A 13,796-nucleotide genomic window follows, 5' to 3' on the forward strand; every position below is an offset into this window, starting at 1 on the left:
TGCAGCTCACACAATCACCTGCTTCTCCTGCAACCACAAGAAAACAGTTGCATCACACGTTGATCCCTCCTGGCCTGTGCACCGAGTAACAGCGTCTCATCTGGAATTAAATGACCACTACAATTCCCAGCATGCTTTGCTGCAACAGCGAGGACTCCAGCTGCAGGTGCGTGAAGTCAACCGGAGTAGAAGAAGAAGAGTCGGCCTTCAAATTAAAATATGTGGCACTTCACCCTCGGTTAAATATTGAATTGTATGCAGACCAAAGGAACGAGACTTTGTTAAATGATCGAGTACTATTGTTAATATACTGAAAGTGTTTTCACAGCGCATGTTACGTTTTCTTATACGCTGGAGTTTCTGAATAGGGTTTTATTTTGAAAGCGATCAGCGGAAGTCATTGTTGGGTCGAGCCGCTGCTAACCGTCCCGTCCTGTTTATTCATTCAACTGTCCGGATTTTAACGTGTTAACCGAGACAGTCGTCGGCCGCAGTGAGGCAGTTGTATACCCTGCAGTGGCTGACCGAGTTGTTGTCGTTTTATTTCCGTCCACACGAGTCGTAACTGCGAGCTAGCTGCGAGCTAGTTAACGATGCTGGCAGCGCGCAGCACGTTTCATTCATTTTGGCTAACGTTAGCTGTGTAGTGGCGGCTAACGCTCACCTGAGCAGGTCTGGTTGTACTGACGTTAGGTAATGCTACTTCTGCCATAGTCCGGCTGCAGTGTGACTGGCTGGCCTTGAGTTCAGAGATAACAGTGTCGTGTGTAAACCTTTCGGCCGCTGTAACGTCAGATAGTCGTCAAAGCGAATTAGGTTAAGAATCATCTTCATCACTCTTCATCAGATATTATGGATTATGAGCACAAAGCCAATGCAGCGGCGGACTGCCTGATGAGCTACAAAAGGGATGAGTCCGGATGGAAAGTCTGCAAGAAGTCGGTAAATGATTGCTTGTCACTGTCTGACATGATGCCACTGAGTGACATGTCGCTGGTGTCCGTGCTGACACACCTGTCTGAAATGTGGTGTTAGAGATTCTCCAGGTAGCTTCTCTGGTACATGTCTCACAGACTCCTGACAGGAAAGGGTTAACAACTTTTACAGAACTTGAGGCTTAACCCTCCCATTTGGCAAGCAAGTGTAAAAATATGCACAGTGTGAACTCTTGGTCTGTTGTTGGTCCGAGCAGTGATGCAGTTCACAGTGTTGCTAAGTGTTTGGAGGAGTGTGTCCAGGTAAAAAATGGAACCCTGTCAGATAAATGTGCACCTTGTCTGACTCACCACAGAATCAGTGGCTGGTGGACAGAGGTCAGGATGGTTAACCTGAAACAGGAAATACAGAAAGATATCATGTGTATTCTGTGTTGTTTTGAAGTGTGCAGAGTCTGAGGAACAGCATGTACCAGGGCAGCTGATGACACAAAGGCAAATGTTGCTCACTATAAATGTACTCTTCTCTTTGACAGAATGACGTGGTTGTGTCGTGGCGTCCCTCATCTGAGTTCCCCGGGAATGTGTGAGAGAACTCATCTTCTGTTTTTCTTTCTCATCTAGTTTGATTTCAGTTCAGCTCAATGTTGAAATAAAAGAATGCTTTGCTGCTGTTCAGGTCTATGGTATATGGTCTTATGCCCACAACTAAGAAAAACATTTTTAATGCTATCTGCAAGATACCCATCAGGAGTGATACTGTGACAGTAGTGGTGAGTGTTGTGAGTTTTGCAGTCAGCTCCCGGCTCTCTGCCACCACATGAACACACAGCGGTACGACTCAGGAGCAAACGGAGGACTCTGTGCAGTCACCAACACACAGGACTGCTTCTGTATGAAGTCCAGTTGTTGACTGGATAAAGTGGGATACCAGGACATTTGATTTCTCTTTTACTACATGAGCAGGAGGAGAGCCATGGGTTACTTACCAAACACTCCATAACAGTGATTACTTTTGGAATATAGAGCTATTTAACACTTAATTTCATAAAAATGTAGAACTTCCAGCAACTTTAAAAAAGTAATCTGCTGCTGTTCATTTAGATGGCAGGGCGCCTTGTGCAGTACTTTAGATACCTGTGAATGAATCTGAAATAACATGACATATATTTCAGAATTATGTTTAATTAAAACTAACTAACTGGAACTAATAACTGTTATGCTTTCATTGCCTTAGACTGAATCACTTCTGTCTATAGAGGGAGAAAAACCTTTTGGAAGGGTCTGCCATGCAGCACCACCATGTTTACTAGAGATGCATCCACTGAGATTTTCTTGGCCAATTTCTGTTTTTAAAGGTTTTTCTTTCTAACAACTGTAAATGATGCCATACACAAACATGTTGTAACATTCTTTAATGGAAAATTCAGTTGTATAATGAAACGGTGACTATTAGATAACATAAATGGTATTTTATTAAAAAGTGCACCAGGTTACAGAAACTTCTCTCACTCTAACAAATCTCAGACTAGTGCTCAGTCACCAACTTTTTTGTTCAAATAAAATCTGACCCTAAATGAATTCAAGTACATCTCACTTTGTCATAACATTTTGTGAGCTATTATTATTGTAACCTGTTGGTGAAAGAGGTGTTCAGTCAGCATACTGCTGCCCCAACCTTTACACCTAAACACTGGATCTTTAAGGAAGATGTGGTCTATAATCATTAACTGATTGGTAGCAGAAATTAATGGGGATGTTATAGGGACCAAAGGATCACAGTACGATACCTTCACAATGTGCAGTGTGTACAGTATTTATTATTTGTATACAGTTTATGTTTCTGCTTTATGGGCGACTCATCTACTCACTAGTCCGTCTTTACAGGCCACTTTAGTTCCACACTGCTCTAACTCTGACTTTACAACTTGGACATTGATCAGTTTATAGAAATCCTGGATAGTAATTGTGCAGTAAGACTCTTAGTGGTGGAGACGTTTCAGTCATGTGACCGTGATCTTGTCTGTTTATAGCCTAACATTCGATTTGTATTGCTTGAGATTTAAGTTAAATTTTAAAGATCTCAAAGTGATGTTCATACGTGAAGATTAACCTGATGAACAAAACATGGAAGTATCATCAGTTTTTGTTTGTCACAGAGATAATTTATCAGCGATATTCCTAATCCAATTAAAGAAAATCCCACAGGCTTGTTGACGATGGAACCAGATGCTTATACCGCTGTTAAGAATGAAACCAGTGAAGCCAACCAGTCACTGGCAGAGTAGGTCAGGTCTTATGAGAACAAATCTGCTTTCTTGATCGGTGTGATTGCATCTTCTGCTGTTCAAACAACTATGTGATCACAGGGAGAAAGAGGAGAATGCATTCATACTGACTTCCCTCGTGAGATCCATGAACTTTACAAGCAAAAGATCAGCATGATGGATATTGTCCCAGTCCTGCCGCAGTACCGCAGCATTTTGTTATAGTAATATCGTGACACTGGGTGTATCGTTACATCTGAGATTATGTAGAGAAGAAGGTGTGTACTGGTTATCTGGGGTTAAATCTGGGCTCTCAAAATCAAATTAGCTTGGGGCCACTGCTGGTATTGTCATCTGGTAGAAGTGCCTCTACAACACTGTGTATTACAAGAAAGCACAATATTACTGAAGACTCAGGTTTACCTCCATTATTTACACATTAATCCAAAATTGCAAACAGCCATTGGTATACATTTTTAAATGTCAAGCGTTTAACAATTAGTGCAGATTTTTTATTCCCTGCTCTTAAAAAATGTGTCAGATTTGCACTGAACTAACTAACTAAATTCTTACCAGACAGCAAGTAAACATCTTTATGCACATTAGCTTTAAAATTTCAGTTTTCTACCAACATACATTTGTAAACATATTATATTAAACCTTGCACTGGGCTTGCCAAGGTAATCAGTGTTCCCGGTGTTACACAGTGGTTGGGCTGACATTGGTTACATTACTTGCTCACTGTCATTTTACTTTAAAAAACTAAAAAATAAATAAAAAGTCTACGACAGACGCTCTGATTACAAACTCATGGAGGCATCTACTCCAGCAGCAGGTGAAGCAGCCGAGCCAGCAGCAGAGTCACATTTAACTTTTTGCGTGGAGAGTTAGGAGAGCTGAATGCAATCAGAATCAGAATCAGAATCAGAATCAGAAAAAGCTTTATTGCCAAGTACGATTTTACACATACGAGGAATTTGTTGTGGTGATATTGGTGCATGCATCAAATAACTATTAAGTGAAAATATAACAAATTAACAATATAAACTATTTAAAGAATAGAAAATATAACAAATTAACAATATAAACTATTTAAAGAATAGAAAATATAACAAATTAACAATATAAACTATTTTAAAAAGTAGAAAATATAACTATACAATATAAATATATATACACAATCTGTTTTTTGGGTAAAAGGATAAAAGGAGCAGACCGGCTGGCAGTGAACAATTACAAGAATGATGTGCAAATGAAAATGTGCAAATGAACAGGATGTTCAAGCTGAGTGTTAATGTAACGCATAGAGTTACAGAGGCGACTGTCGAGGATTTGATGTCAAAGCAAAAAGGAAAAGTTTCTGTTTGGCCATATGTCAGTAATAAACTCAGTCACAATAGAGAACCTGATTATGTTGATGAAGGAAATGGAGTTGTTAGCTCACTGAGAAGTTGGAGGTGTGCAGCCTGTCGCCTGCAGCTCTTCATCAAACGCTTCCTTCTTGTTCTTTTTTTCCCACAGACTGAATGAAACTAGTTTGAGACTCGTGGTTTAAATCATCGTCCTGTAGTCCCTCAGTAATCCACCCTCCTGACTGCTCTGAATATCAGTACATCTCACTTTGTCATAACATTTTGTGAGCTATTATTATTGTAACCTGTTGGTGAAAGAAGTGTTCAGTCAGCTGCATACTGCTGCCTCAACCTTTAATGCCTCAGAATCCTACACACTGGATCTTTAAGGATGATGTGGTCTAAAATCATTAACTGATTGGTATCAGAAATGAACAGGGATGTAACAATACTGAAGGATCATGGTACGATACCTTTATGATGTGCAGTGTGTACAGTATTTATTAACTGACTGCTCTATCGTCTGACTCCTCTGCAGGTATAAGGGCGAGGGTATTGTCAGTGGCACCCCAGAGAAAGTGTGGGAGTGTCTGAAACCAGTGCCCAATGGGCTCAGGGTCAAGTGGGACAACAATGTCAAAAGGTTTGAGCTTTTGGAACAAATCACAGAGGTATGTAACTGATCGTTGATGATCCTTCTGTAATGGTTAACCCAGTTTTAACTGCATATAGTTGTCAGATTTAATTTGATTTCCATCAGAGATTGTGTGAATTATTTCTAGAGCTGCACTGGGTTTCTTGACATGTCGCTGGCTTCTGAAACTGCAATATCCCAAATCAACCTCAGGTACACAGTAAGGTTATCAAACCATGAGGCATGTGTATGTACAAAGCACATCAAAGGAAGACAAGGGGCAACTTTCACTTGTCTCTGCTTGTGATTACATTCTGCTAGTTACCATTGCCAGCCTGATCTACGAGGACGAAACCACATCTTTTAAAACTAAGAACTGTCCAGTGCAGCTTTAGATGCATACATGTGATACCAGAGGTAACATCCATTTTTGATTTTGCTTTGTTCCAATCAGTCTTTGAGTACATTCCTCTGTCTCCGATTCTTGTGCAGGACATCTCTATCTGCCGAACAGTCACGCCTTCAGCAGCTATGGGGATCATAGCACCCCGAGACTTTGTCGATGTTATTTTAGTTAAGCAATACGAAGATGGCACCATTTCATCAAATGGTGCGTAATGACTCATTCTTATTTCTTCTACTGTCTGTTCTTGATTCTTTTGTACTGTCTCAGATTTATTGTGTCATGGAGCAGGGACCGGACTGTTTTATTTACAGGAGGGAAGTTGGATTTAAGTTTTAACGTTTAACTCAGCTGAGGATTCACTGAAGGTCTGAAAAAACAAACAGATTACACATCACATGCATTAATGTTATTCCATCCTTCAGTGGTATCACTCAGGGCTGTTCCACATGGCCTGCAAATTTAATCTCTGATTTATTTACACCAAACAATTTATGATTTATGAACAAATTACAAATGACAAAGAAATTATTAAAAGCGTTTATTTGAATGCTTTTATTGTGAACAGAGTTGCTCTGCCATTTTAAACAGTGCACCTTCGAACTCACCTGAAATAAAATGTGTCCTTTTGATAAAATGCTTTTGTAAACATAAGTTTAAGATGTGTGAACAGAACTTTCATTAAATACTTTTTTACAACAGGTGCCTTTTGTTAACAGACAGTCTGTTGTATCCCTGCAGATGTGTGGACATAATGAAACATCTGCATGCTGCACAGTGAACATGACATGTTGTAGGTGTTCAGGACATGAGCTGTCTGCTTGATGTCTGTTTTACACATTCTCAGCCAGGAAGACGAGCCTTTCTGCTTCCTCTGGTTTGAAACGTGGCCTGTTGTGGCCTCGCAGCACAAACCTGGGTGGAACATTTCCAGCATGTGGATGAACCTCCGGCTTCTCCTCTGTATATACAGGCAGTATATCTTTAACCATATGCAACCGGGCCCCTTTCTTCTTCTGAACACAATGATTAAATGGTTCCACTAATGTCGGCTGCTTCATAGCGGGTGTTTGTGGGCTGCAGCGGTCTGTACATCTCGTAGTGAACAACAAGTGTCCCACTCTGACACATGCTTCTGTTTGAGATGCTGAAACAAATGTGTTGGTCTGCTGTCTTTAGTTACAACAGCCTTTAAATAAACTGTGGATGTTTGAGGTCTGACGCTACAGAACCAAACTGTGTGATGAGACTGTGACTTTTTAGGGGAGAGAGAGAATATTTTAGATCTGACTTCTTTGTCTTCACTTGCCTCTCAGGGCCTCTGAACATTACCTTTCAATGTTCTGTGCAGGTGAATCACCACAGTGTTCCTGGCTTGCTCAGACTGAAGTGTTGAGGAGAGAGCTAAGGATAAACAGAGGAAGGACAATCTGTCAGTCTCTCAGTCTAACCATGAATGTACTGTCTGTTAATCTCACTTTTGCTTTAGTTCAGCCCATTTTGTCTGGCAGTGGCCAAACACTAGTGGTTTTCCGTATTGTAGAATAAATATTTTGGTGCTTTTTCGGATTCCTGGCATAGAGTTAGATTAGATGATTTATACACATTACACATCTGTCCATTCACTATGGGACTACAGCCAGGAGACGGTTATTGTAGTTTAGCTGAAGCTTCATGGTGAACAGACACACAAGAGAAAAATATTGGTCTTCTCATCTATTTCCCAACCTCAAAGTAAATACACATATTTACCAAAAGACCAGATGTTTTCTGTGCTGAAAGGAAACCCAGCAGCCCTGGTTAGACTGCAGCCCCTCACTAGATCAATATCATGTAGAGGGTCATATGTTCTCTGTGTCATGTCAAACAGCCGTCAACGTGAGTCACCCTGGCTGTCCTCCCCAGTCCGGCTACGTGAGAGGATTCAACCATCGATGTGGCTGTGTTTGTGTCCCCATCTCAGGGTGAGTACAGTCACTCAACATGTGCACTGTGTGTTTGTAGAGGATCTGCTGGCTTTAGTCCATCTCAGCTGGGTTACTTTTGCTTCTCTTCTGTGTATCACGTTTAATATTGCATGTTTCTTTCACTTCATTTGCAGAGAGCCCAACAAAACCCAGGTGTTCAGTTTCTTTCAGACAGATCTGGGTGGCCTCCTCCCTCGCTCCGTCGTCGACTCGTTCTTCCCATCCAGCATGGCTGAGTTCTACGGCAACCTGGCCAAGGCCGTCAAATCACTCAAGGACCTTTGACGACAAGAGCTAAGAAATCTACCTTCAGACTTAAGGCCTGCGGACTGATCAGGCCACGTGTTCATTCCATTTTACACTGAGATTAGCAAACAATTGCATCTTTTAGATAGATCCAATCCACAATTCTGTGTAATGTGCCCTCCTCTGTTACTGCAGCAGGAATCCAGTAAATCTCCAGTAGTCAGCCTCCTTATTTAAAAGCAGTTTAAACACTTGAAAATCCCACAGTAAGAATTGAAATTTAAACTGAGTCTCTTTGTATCCCAGTCAGTTGGATGAATTTAAAGATGTAAAATCTATATTTGTACATGTGCTTAACATACAGAATATGTTTACTTTCTACCCGAATCACGAGACAACAGACATTTTCTCTCCTTATAATTGCATACTTCAGTGTGTACTGTAAACATGCATGTTGCATGGACCTTATTTACCCTATGCTGGTATCAGATTATTGGTTTGGACGTCTGACTCATACCTCATATTTAGTTGTTTGTGTTGTACTTGAAATGCCATAGTTCTCACCCGCTCACCTGTAACCCATGAAGATCTTGTATCAGCTAACTGAAGCACAGGTGGGAAGGCACAGGTGGCCTTTCCAAACAAAGGCAGCTTTTTTATTTCTTAAAGAACGCCTTTGAACAGGACAAATTTTATTCTGCACTACTGAGCAGAAAAGTGTCTTCCCTTTTTTCATGGCACTAGTTTCTAAAGGACATTTCCCCCTTTTTTTCTTCATGTACAAAACCTAAAACTCCTCATTCAGTTTTAAGATTAGAATCAAACCAGCTTTCTGTAGTTTGTCTCACTATTCTAGAGACTGTTTTAGCTAGCTTCTCCAAACCTTTCTGACCATGTTTGCTTACAAAGGAAGATGACAGCTGACTTTGGATTTTCCAGGTCTGCTGCTGGACCTTTCTCAATCAGTGGCATGTGATGTGGGATAAAATCCCATGTAACATGGACAAATGGCAATCATGTTTTAAGATTAATTAGATACAATAGTTGTAGTGAAATTAAAGTAAAATGACATGATTTAGGATTTTAAATAATTTAGTAGGCATTTTTCGATAGCTGATACTGTAAAAGTGAGCACTGGTTTGATATCATTGGTCCTGTGTGCTGTGAGGTTCAGAGATGGTTGTTGGCGCTCTCGTTACCATCTGATATTCTACGTATGTCAGACTTGATGTCGCTCTCAGGTTGATGTCATGTAGACTGCTGAAACTGCTGAAATCTCACATACTGTAGGCTATATAAAGCAGGTGAGATGGACAGGTATGTCATGTGCTGGAATATGTTGTAGATGTATTCCATTTGTCCAGATCAAGTACATACAGTATTTATCTAGTTCAGTTTCTTCTGAACCTGACGTGGCCTCATGTCTGCATGTTGATAGTTTTGTATGGGATAAAGAAATGGGGAGATGCACTTGTGAGAGCAGGTGTAGATTAGAGTATTTTTACTTGTCCAGATAAGAGCAGTTTATTTGTTCTGTAACACGTACAGACACTCAGAGGTCCCTCCACACTGTATTCTGCTGTGTTTCAGGTCAGACAGTCTCTCCTCTGTAGCCGCGCACTAAAACCAGTCTAACAGCTCTTGATAGAAAATCATGTCAATTAAATAACTTAACAACATGCCAGTTGCTACTGCAGCATATTTACATAAATGTTATATACAAATGTTTGTTAATCCACAACTGCCAGAATCCTCATCAGGTACTCAGAAAAAACACAAAAGTACTGTAACACCAGTTTTAATGTTCTGTAGGCTGGAAAACTTCATGTTGGTGGTTTGAAGGACACTGTGTGAGCCTCCCTTTATTCATCAAGGTTCAAGTGGACACTTCCTTACTGATGAGCTGTGGGTTTTCTCACTGAACTGACTGTTTAAGATATATAATGCTTTAGCATATACAGAACTTTATTAAGAAATCTCTGGTATGAAATGAGTGAAGATGAGTATCTGAGTCAGGGACTGCTGGATGAAGGATCTGATTTTGAACTGTTGGCCTACCCACCTTCTCCAGAGCCTCTGTGTGTATGATAAGCCATACAGGGTGACATGTTTTAACTAGACTTTTTTGGTATTGCCGTTCCTTTTAAAATACTTTGGCGCTTTACCTGTAACATTGTTTTACCTCACAGTGCAGCCAGTAATCTTTATTAAAGACCTCTCAAATGCATTCCACAAGTTCCAAGTTGTAAGAGATTGCAGGATTATTGCTTATATGTGGATGTAAAAGCATTTAAATCTGTGTAATGTTTGAATGGACCCAGATGTTTTATTTTATTACGTTGTTTTAGGTTGTCTGGATGTAAATACAGGTAGCTGCTTGGTAGAAGAAACACCCAGTCACATGAGGAAAACAAAGTGAATCAGTGCTGATCACCTCTTTGACTTCTGAGCCCATTTCTCCCTTCAACATGTGATCTGTATCTAATCACATGATCTGGATAAAGACGTGTTGCATCCTGCATGCATTACACTTACACACAAATACAGATACACATGGCATCCTTAAAAGGGAGTGCCGATATTTTTAATCTCACGTTCCCAATGTTGACATATTTTGTACTGTTAATTATTTATACTTACCAAATGTTTTGGAATCAGTCCAGTTGACTTTGACAGTCAGCGTTGTCCCAAGTGATTATCTTGCGGCTGTTGGTCTAGGCAGTCTACTTGACCGATTCCAACACTTCTGGTTTGTATGAATCATTTACACACCAAAGCTTGGTATAAGGCCCATGATTAAAAATACTGGAATTGCCCTTTAATACTCGATGGAAATTGGGTCCTCATCCAGCTCACAGGGACCGCCTGCTGGGTCGTCTCTGTGAGGACTGCTGCTGAAAGTTGTGACTGACTGTATCTGCAGAATCATCAGCACCTCCGTCACTGTATTCCCTCTAGTTTTTCATCCTCAACTCCACAGTCCACTGACAGAAAATACAACTTCTCATCAGTGGGCCAATATAAAATGTCTGTAAACTGGTAGCATGTGGTCCTGTATTGATTTTCACTTTGTGTATTGTCTGACCTCAGTGAACATTGGCCAACAATGTGCTGTATCCACAATGACAAGCTGGTGAAAGAGCATGTAAACTATGGTGAAGCCAGTCCTGGTTGAACCCTTTAAGCATTAAATAGTGACTGTGGTGGACTTTTTGACCACTAATGAGACCAAACCTTGTGTTTTGTGATTGAGATTCAGATACCGATCCAAAGTTTCCTTATGTGGATCGATCTGACTGCTTGTGCTTCAACAATCACTTCAGATATTTCTTGTGTCCTGTGTCACACGGATCAAACGTCGTCCTGGCTAATTTAATAACAAGAATATATTTAAAATGATACATGCCAAATGTTGATCATTTACTGCTCGTATGAGATCTGCTGTTGCTCTCAACATGGAGTTTTACATGTTTTGTCAGACCACATGAAACTGTTTATATTGTACTATTCTGCACCCAGTTAATTTGTATTTCACCAGCATTAAAGTGATTACTAGGAACATCATGTTGTCCACCACTACTTCTTCTAGCAGTAGATCTCACACATTTAAAACCATCTACAGTTGTGGAGAAAGAAATCAGAATCACTCAGATTTTGTCTCAGTTTTCAACAGTTTTATTCAAGTTTTTGAGCTCTTACAACAGATGAAACACTTCTGTGACTCTGACATCTGTTCTGTAAGCATAGAAAAACATTTGTTTTGTGGTTGCATACAAAGACATTCCTACTGCACAACAGGACATTTCTCGCACAAAAAATGAACACAAGTTACACTGTGTAGCGAAATTATTCTCACCTAGAATACTTTGAGCAACAGACGTGTTAAAGGCAGGATCATTCGCCCTTTGCTTACAGTCTCATTGATAATCATGCAGATACATCCACAGTGTTGAACGCAGAAAGCAGAGAATTTAATTCATCCATGTGCTTAAATTGTCCCATTGTGTGCTCAGATTCAGACAGAAAATCAAACATGGTAGTTGAGTTTGGTTTGACAGACAACTTTGTTAAAAGGCAGGAGAGTCAAACTCGAAGCTGCTCAGTCAACCAAAGTGCTTTCTACGGTTTGATCGTCTGGTTTTACATATACAATACCACTGCTAAGAAAAATATACCTGTTACTGTGCAATACTCTTCTTTTAGATGCAACTCTGTGTTTTTGTACCATCATAGGCTGAAAGTACAGGAGCATCAAAACAGAACTAGTGAACGTCTGGACTTCACATGCACGTCAGCCTTCATCAGTCCAGTTTGATCCAGTCCAGTCTGGTTGCTGGGCGTCTGTGTTGAGCTGCGCTGGTATCTCCTGTAGTTCCTCCATTTCCTTTGAGTGTGCAGATGTCTGATTTAAATCAGACAGAACCATTCTGTGGACTGATTTGTAGCGAGGGGACAATAATCAGGGACATCCTGCATCTCATTAGCTAAAGTCAGGCGATCATAGAGGCTCACATGGTTCATTTGTGTCTTGTTGTTGGCCAGTCATGTAAAGAGAGGATACAACTGCTTTACATCATCACTGTGGTATCAGATAAGGTCTGAAATACGTTTCCTCCAGTGTAAGATTTTCAGAGTTTTTTACTAATATTTTTAAAATAATGTTTTACATTGGAAGTGTCACTGCCTTTTTACTCAACCAAGTTTTTACTGTTATACACTTAAAATAAAAAGTCAAACTATATACTGACCAGTTTGCACAATTGAGCTATTGAATCAATTCATATGTATTACTTTTTGCTACTTTATGCTCATGACAGAACATAGCGATTTCACGTGTTAATATAATTTTTAAAGGTTGTTAAAGGTGACACAGGCAGTGGGAACCAGTCTACCCACATGTCTCTGTAAAATCAAAACAAGAGCAGATATGGTGTCCATGTCCTGACCGTCTGATCAGCCTGTAGCAGTGAGCAGATGTATTTGGTAATTAGGCCATGAAAATATTTGGATACACTTTGGACTTAAATCTTTTTGCAGTTGAACGCCATTGTTTATGTTTGAGAACACAATTTTAGTAATACAAGGACAGCAGTTAGTTATTTGTGAGAGTATGATTTATTTATTTGTATGCACAGATTTTCTCTGAACCACTTTGTCTAATGTGGGCTGGTCCCTGATTTCTGTGTTCAAGGTGCACTATGTAAGAATTTTAGTTGAACCATTTAAAAATGTATTAAAATGAACAGAATGTCCTCAGAATAATAGTTGTGATATGTTGTGTTGCAGAGATATCTATTGATCAGCTAGCCCTGAGCCACTGCGTACCTCATGAGCTGAAGGTCTGATAGTAACGACCACAATCTGAAAGTCTGAACTTCCAGTCCAGGCAGAGTCACTAGCTGCCCGGCTAACTGAGCTAAGTAGCTAATGCCAATTAAATTAAATCATTTCCCAGTCTGGGATCAATAAAGTAATTCTTTTCTGTTCTATTGCAGTTAGCAGTTACTCTGGTGCTGTGGTGCCCTAAGTTTGGAGTATGAATTCTACTTGTGGCCAAATCCTTTTCAACAAATGTGGACATTGGTGAGCCTCTAGTGCCACTGTTTGTTTTGCCCGCTTCATTCTTCAGCGGCCGTTCATTCTGCCTTGTCCTGCCGCTTCCTGATCGTCAGTGTGACCGGTCCTTCAGGTAAACTCTTGATCAGGTTCCAGGCCTCAAAGCGAGTCATGTCTTGCAGATTGATACCCTGGACCTGCAGCAGTGCATCTCCCTGCTGCAGACCGCTCTGCTCTGCTGCGCCACCTGACACACACACACACACACACACCAGTATTAGCTCCTGCTATCCAGCAGTGAAATGTTCCTACAGACCTCTTTGTTCAGTTCACAGCCAAATGAATCAGAGTTTCAGTAGTTTACAGTTTCACATAGTTGCAGGTAAATGTATTAGTGATGGTCAATATGAAATCTCAAACTTATTAATTGACTGGA

General features: G+C 40.4%; 2 protein-coding genes across 5 annotated transcripts in view; one reads left to right on the forward strand and one right to left on the reverse strand.

Moving 5' to 3' along the window:
* Positions 1 to 377: 377 nt before the first annotated feature.
* stard5 (StAR-related lipid transfer (START) domain containing 5) lies at positions 378 to 11,363 on the forward strand. Of its 3 annotated transcripts, none has more exons than XR_005074575.1 (7): positions 378 to 942; positions 1,472 to 1,521; positions 5,093 to 5,225; positions 5,681 to 5,798; positions 6,943 to 7,049; positions 7,462 to 7,555; positions 7,693 to 7,835. XR_005074575.1 is itself a non-coding variant. In XM_037094932.1 (7 exons), exons 1-7 carry the CDS (start codon positions 853 to 855, stop codon positions 7,841 to 7,843), a joined length of 717 nt encoding a protein of 238 aa, XP_036950827.1. In that variant the 5' UTR covers positions 380 to 852; the 3' UTR covers positions 7,844 to 11,363. The 3 variants fall into 3 exon arrangements, 2 of the variants coding, with proteins under 2 accessions (XP_036950827.1, XP_036950828.1); XM_037094932.1 differs by having other exon boundaries at positions 380 to 942; positions 6,943 to 7,023; positions 7,693 to 11,363; XM_037094933.1 differs by lacking the exon at positions 6,943 to 7,049 and having other exon boundaries at positions 383 to 942; positions 7,693 to 11,363.
* A 98-nt stretch (positions 11,364 to 11,461) lies between these two features.
* Positions 11,462 to 13,796, reverse strand: part of il16 (interleukin 16) — a 36,432-nt gene continuing 34,097 nt past the window's right edge. For both annotated transcript variants that reach the window (XM_037094931.1, XM_037094930.1), the window contains exon 26: positions 11,462 to 13,607. In XM_037094931.1, the coding sequence (XP_036950826.1) occupies positions 13,441 to 13,607 (167 nt within the window). In that variant the 3' untranslated portion in view covers positions 11,462 to 13,440. The remainder of the gene's footprint in view (positions 13,608 to 13,796) is intronic.

The sequence above is a fragment of the Acanthopagrus latus genome, chromosome 4 (assembly GCF_904848185.1).
Source record: "Acanthopagrus latus isolate v.2019 chromosome 4, fAcaLat1.1, whole genome shotgun sequence".
NCBI lineage: Eukaryota > Metazoa > Chordata > Actinopteri > Spariformes > Sparidae > Acanthopagrus > Acanthopagrus latus.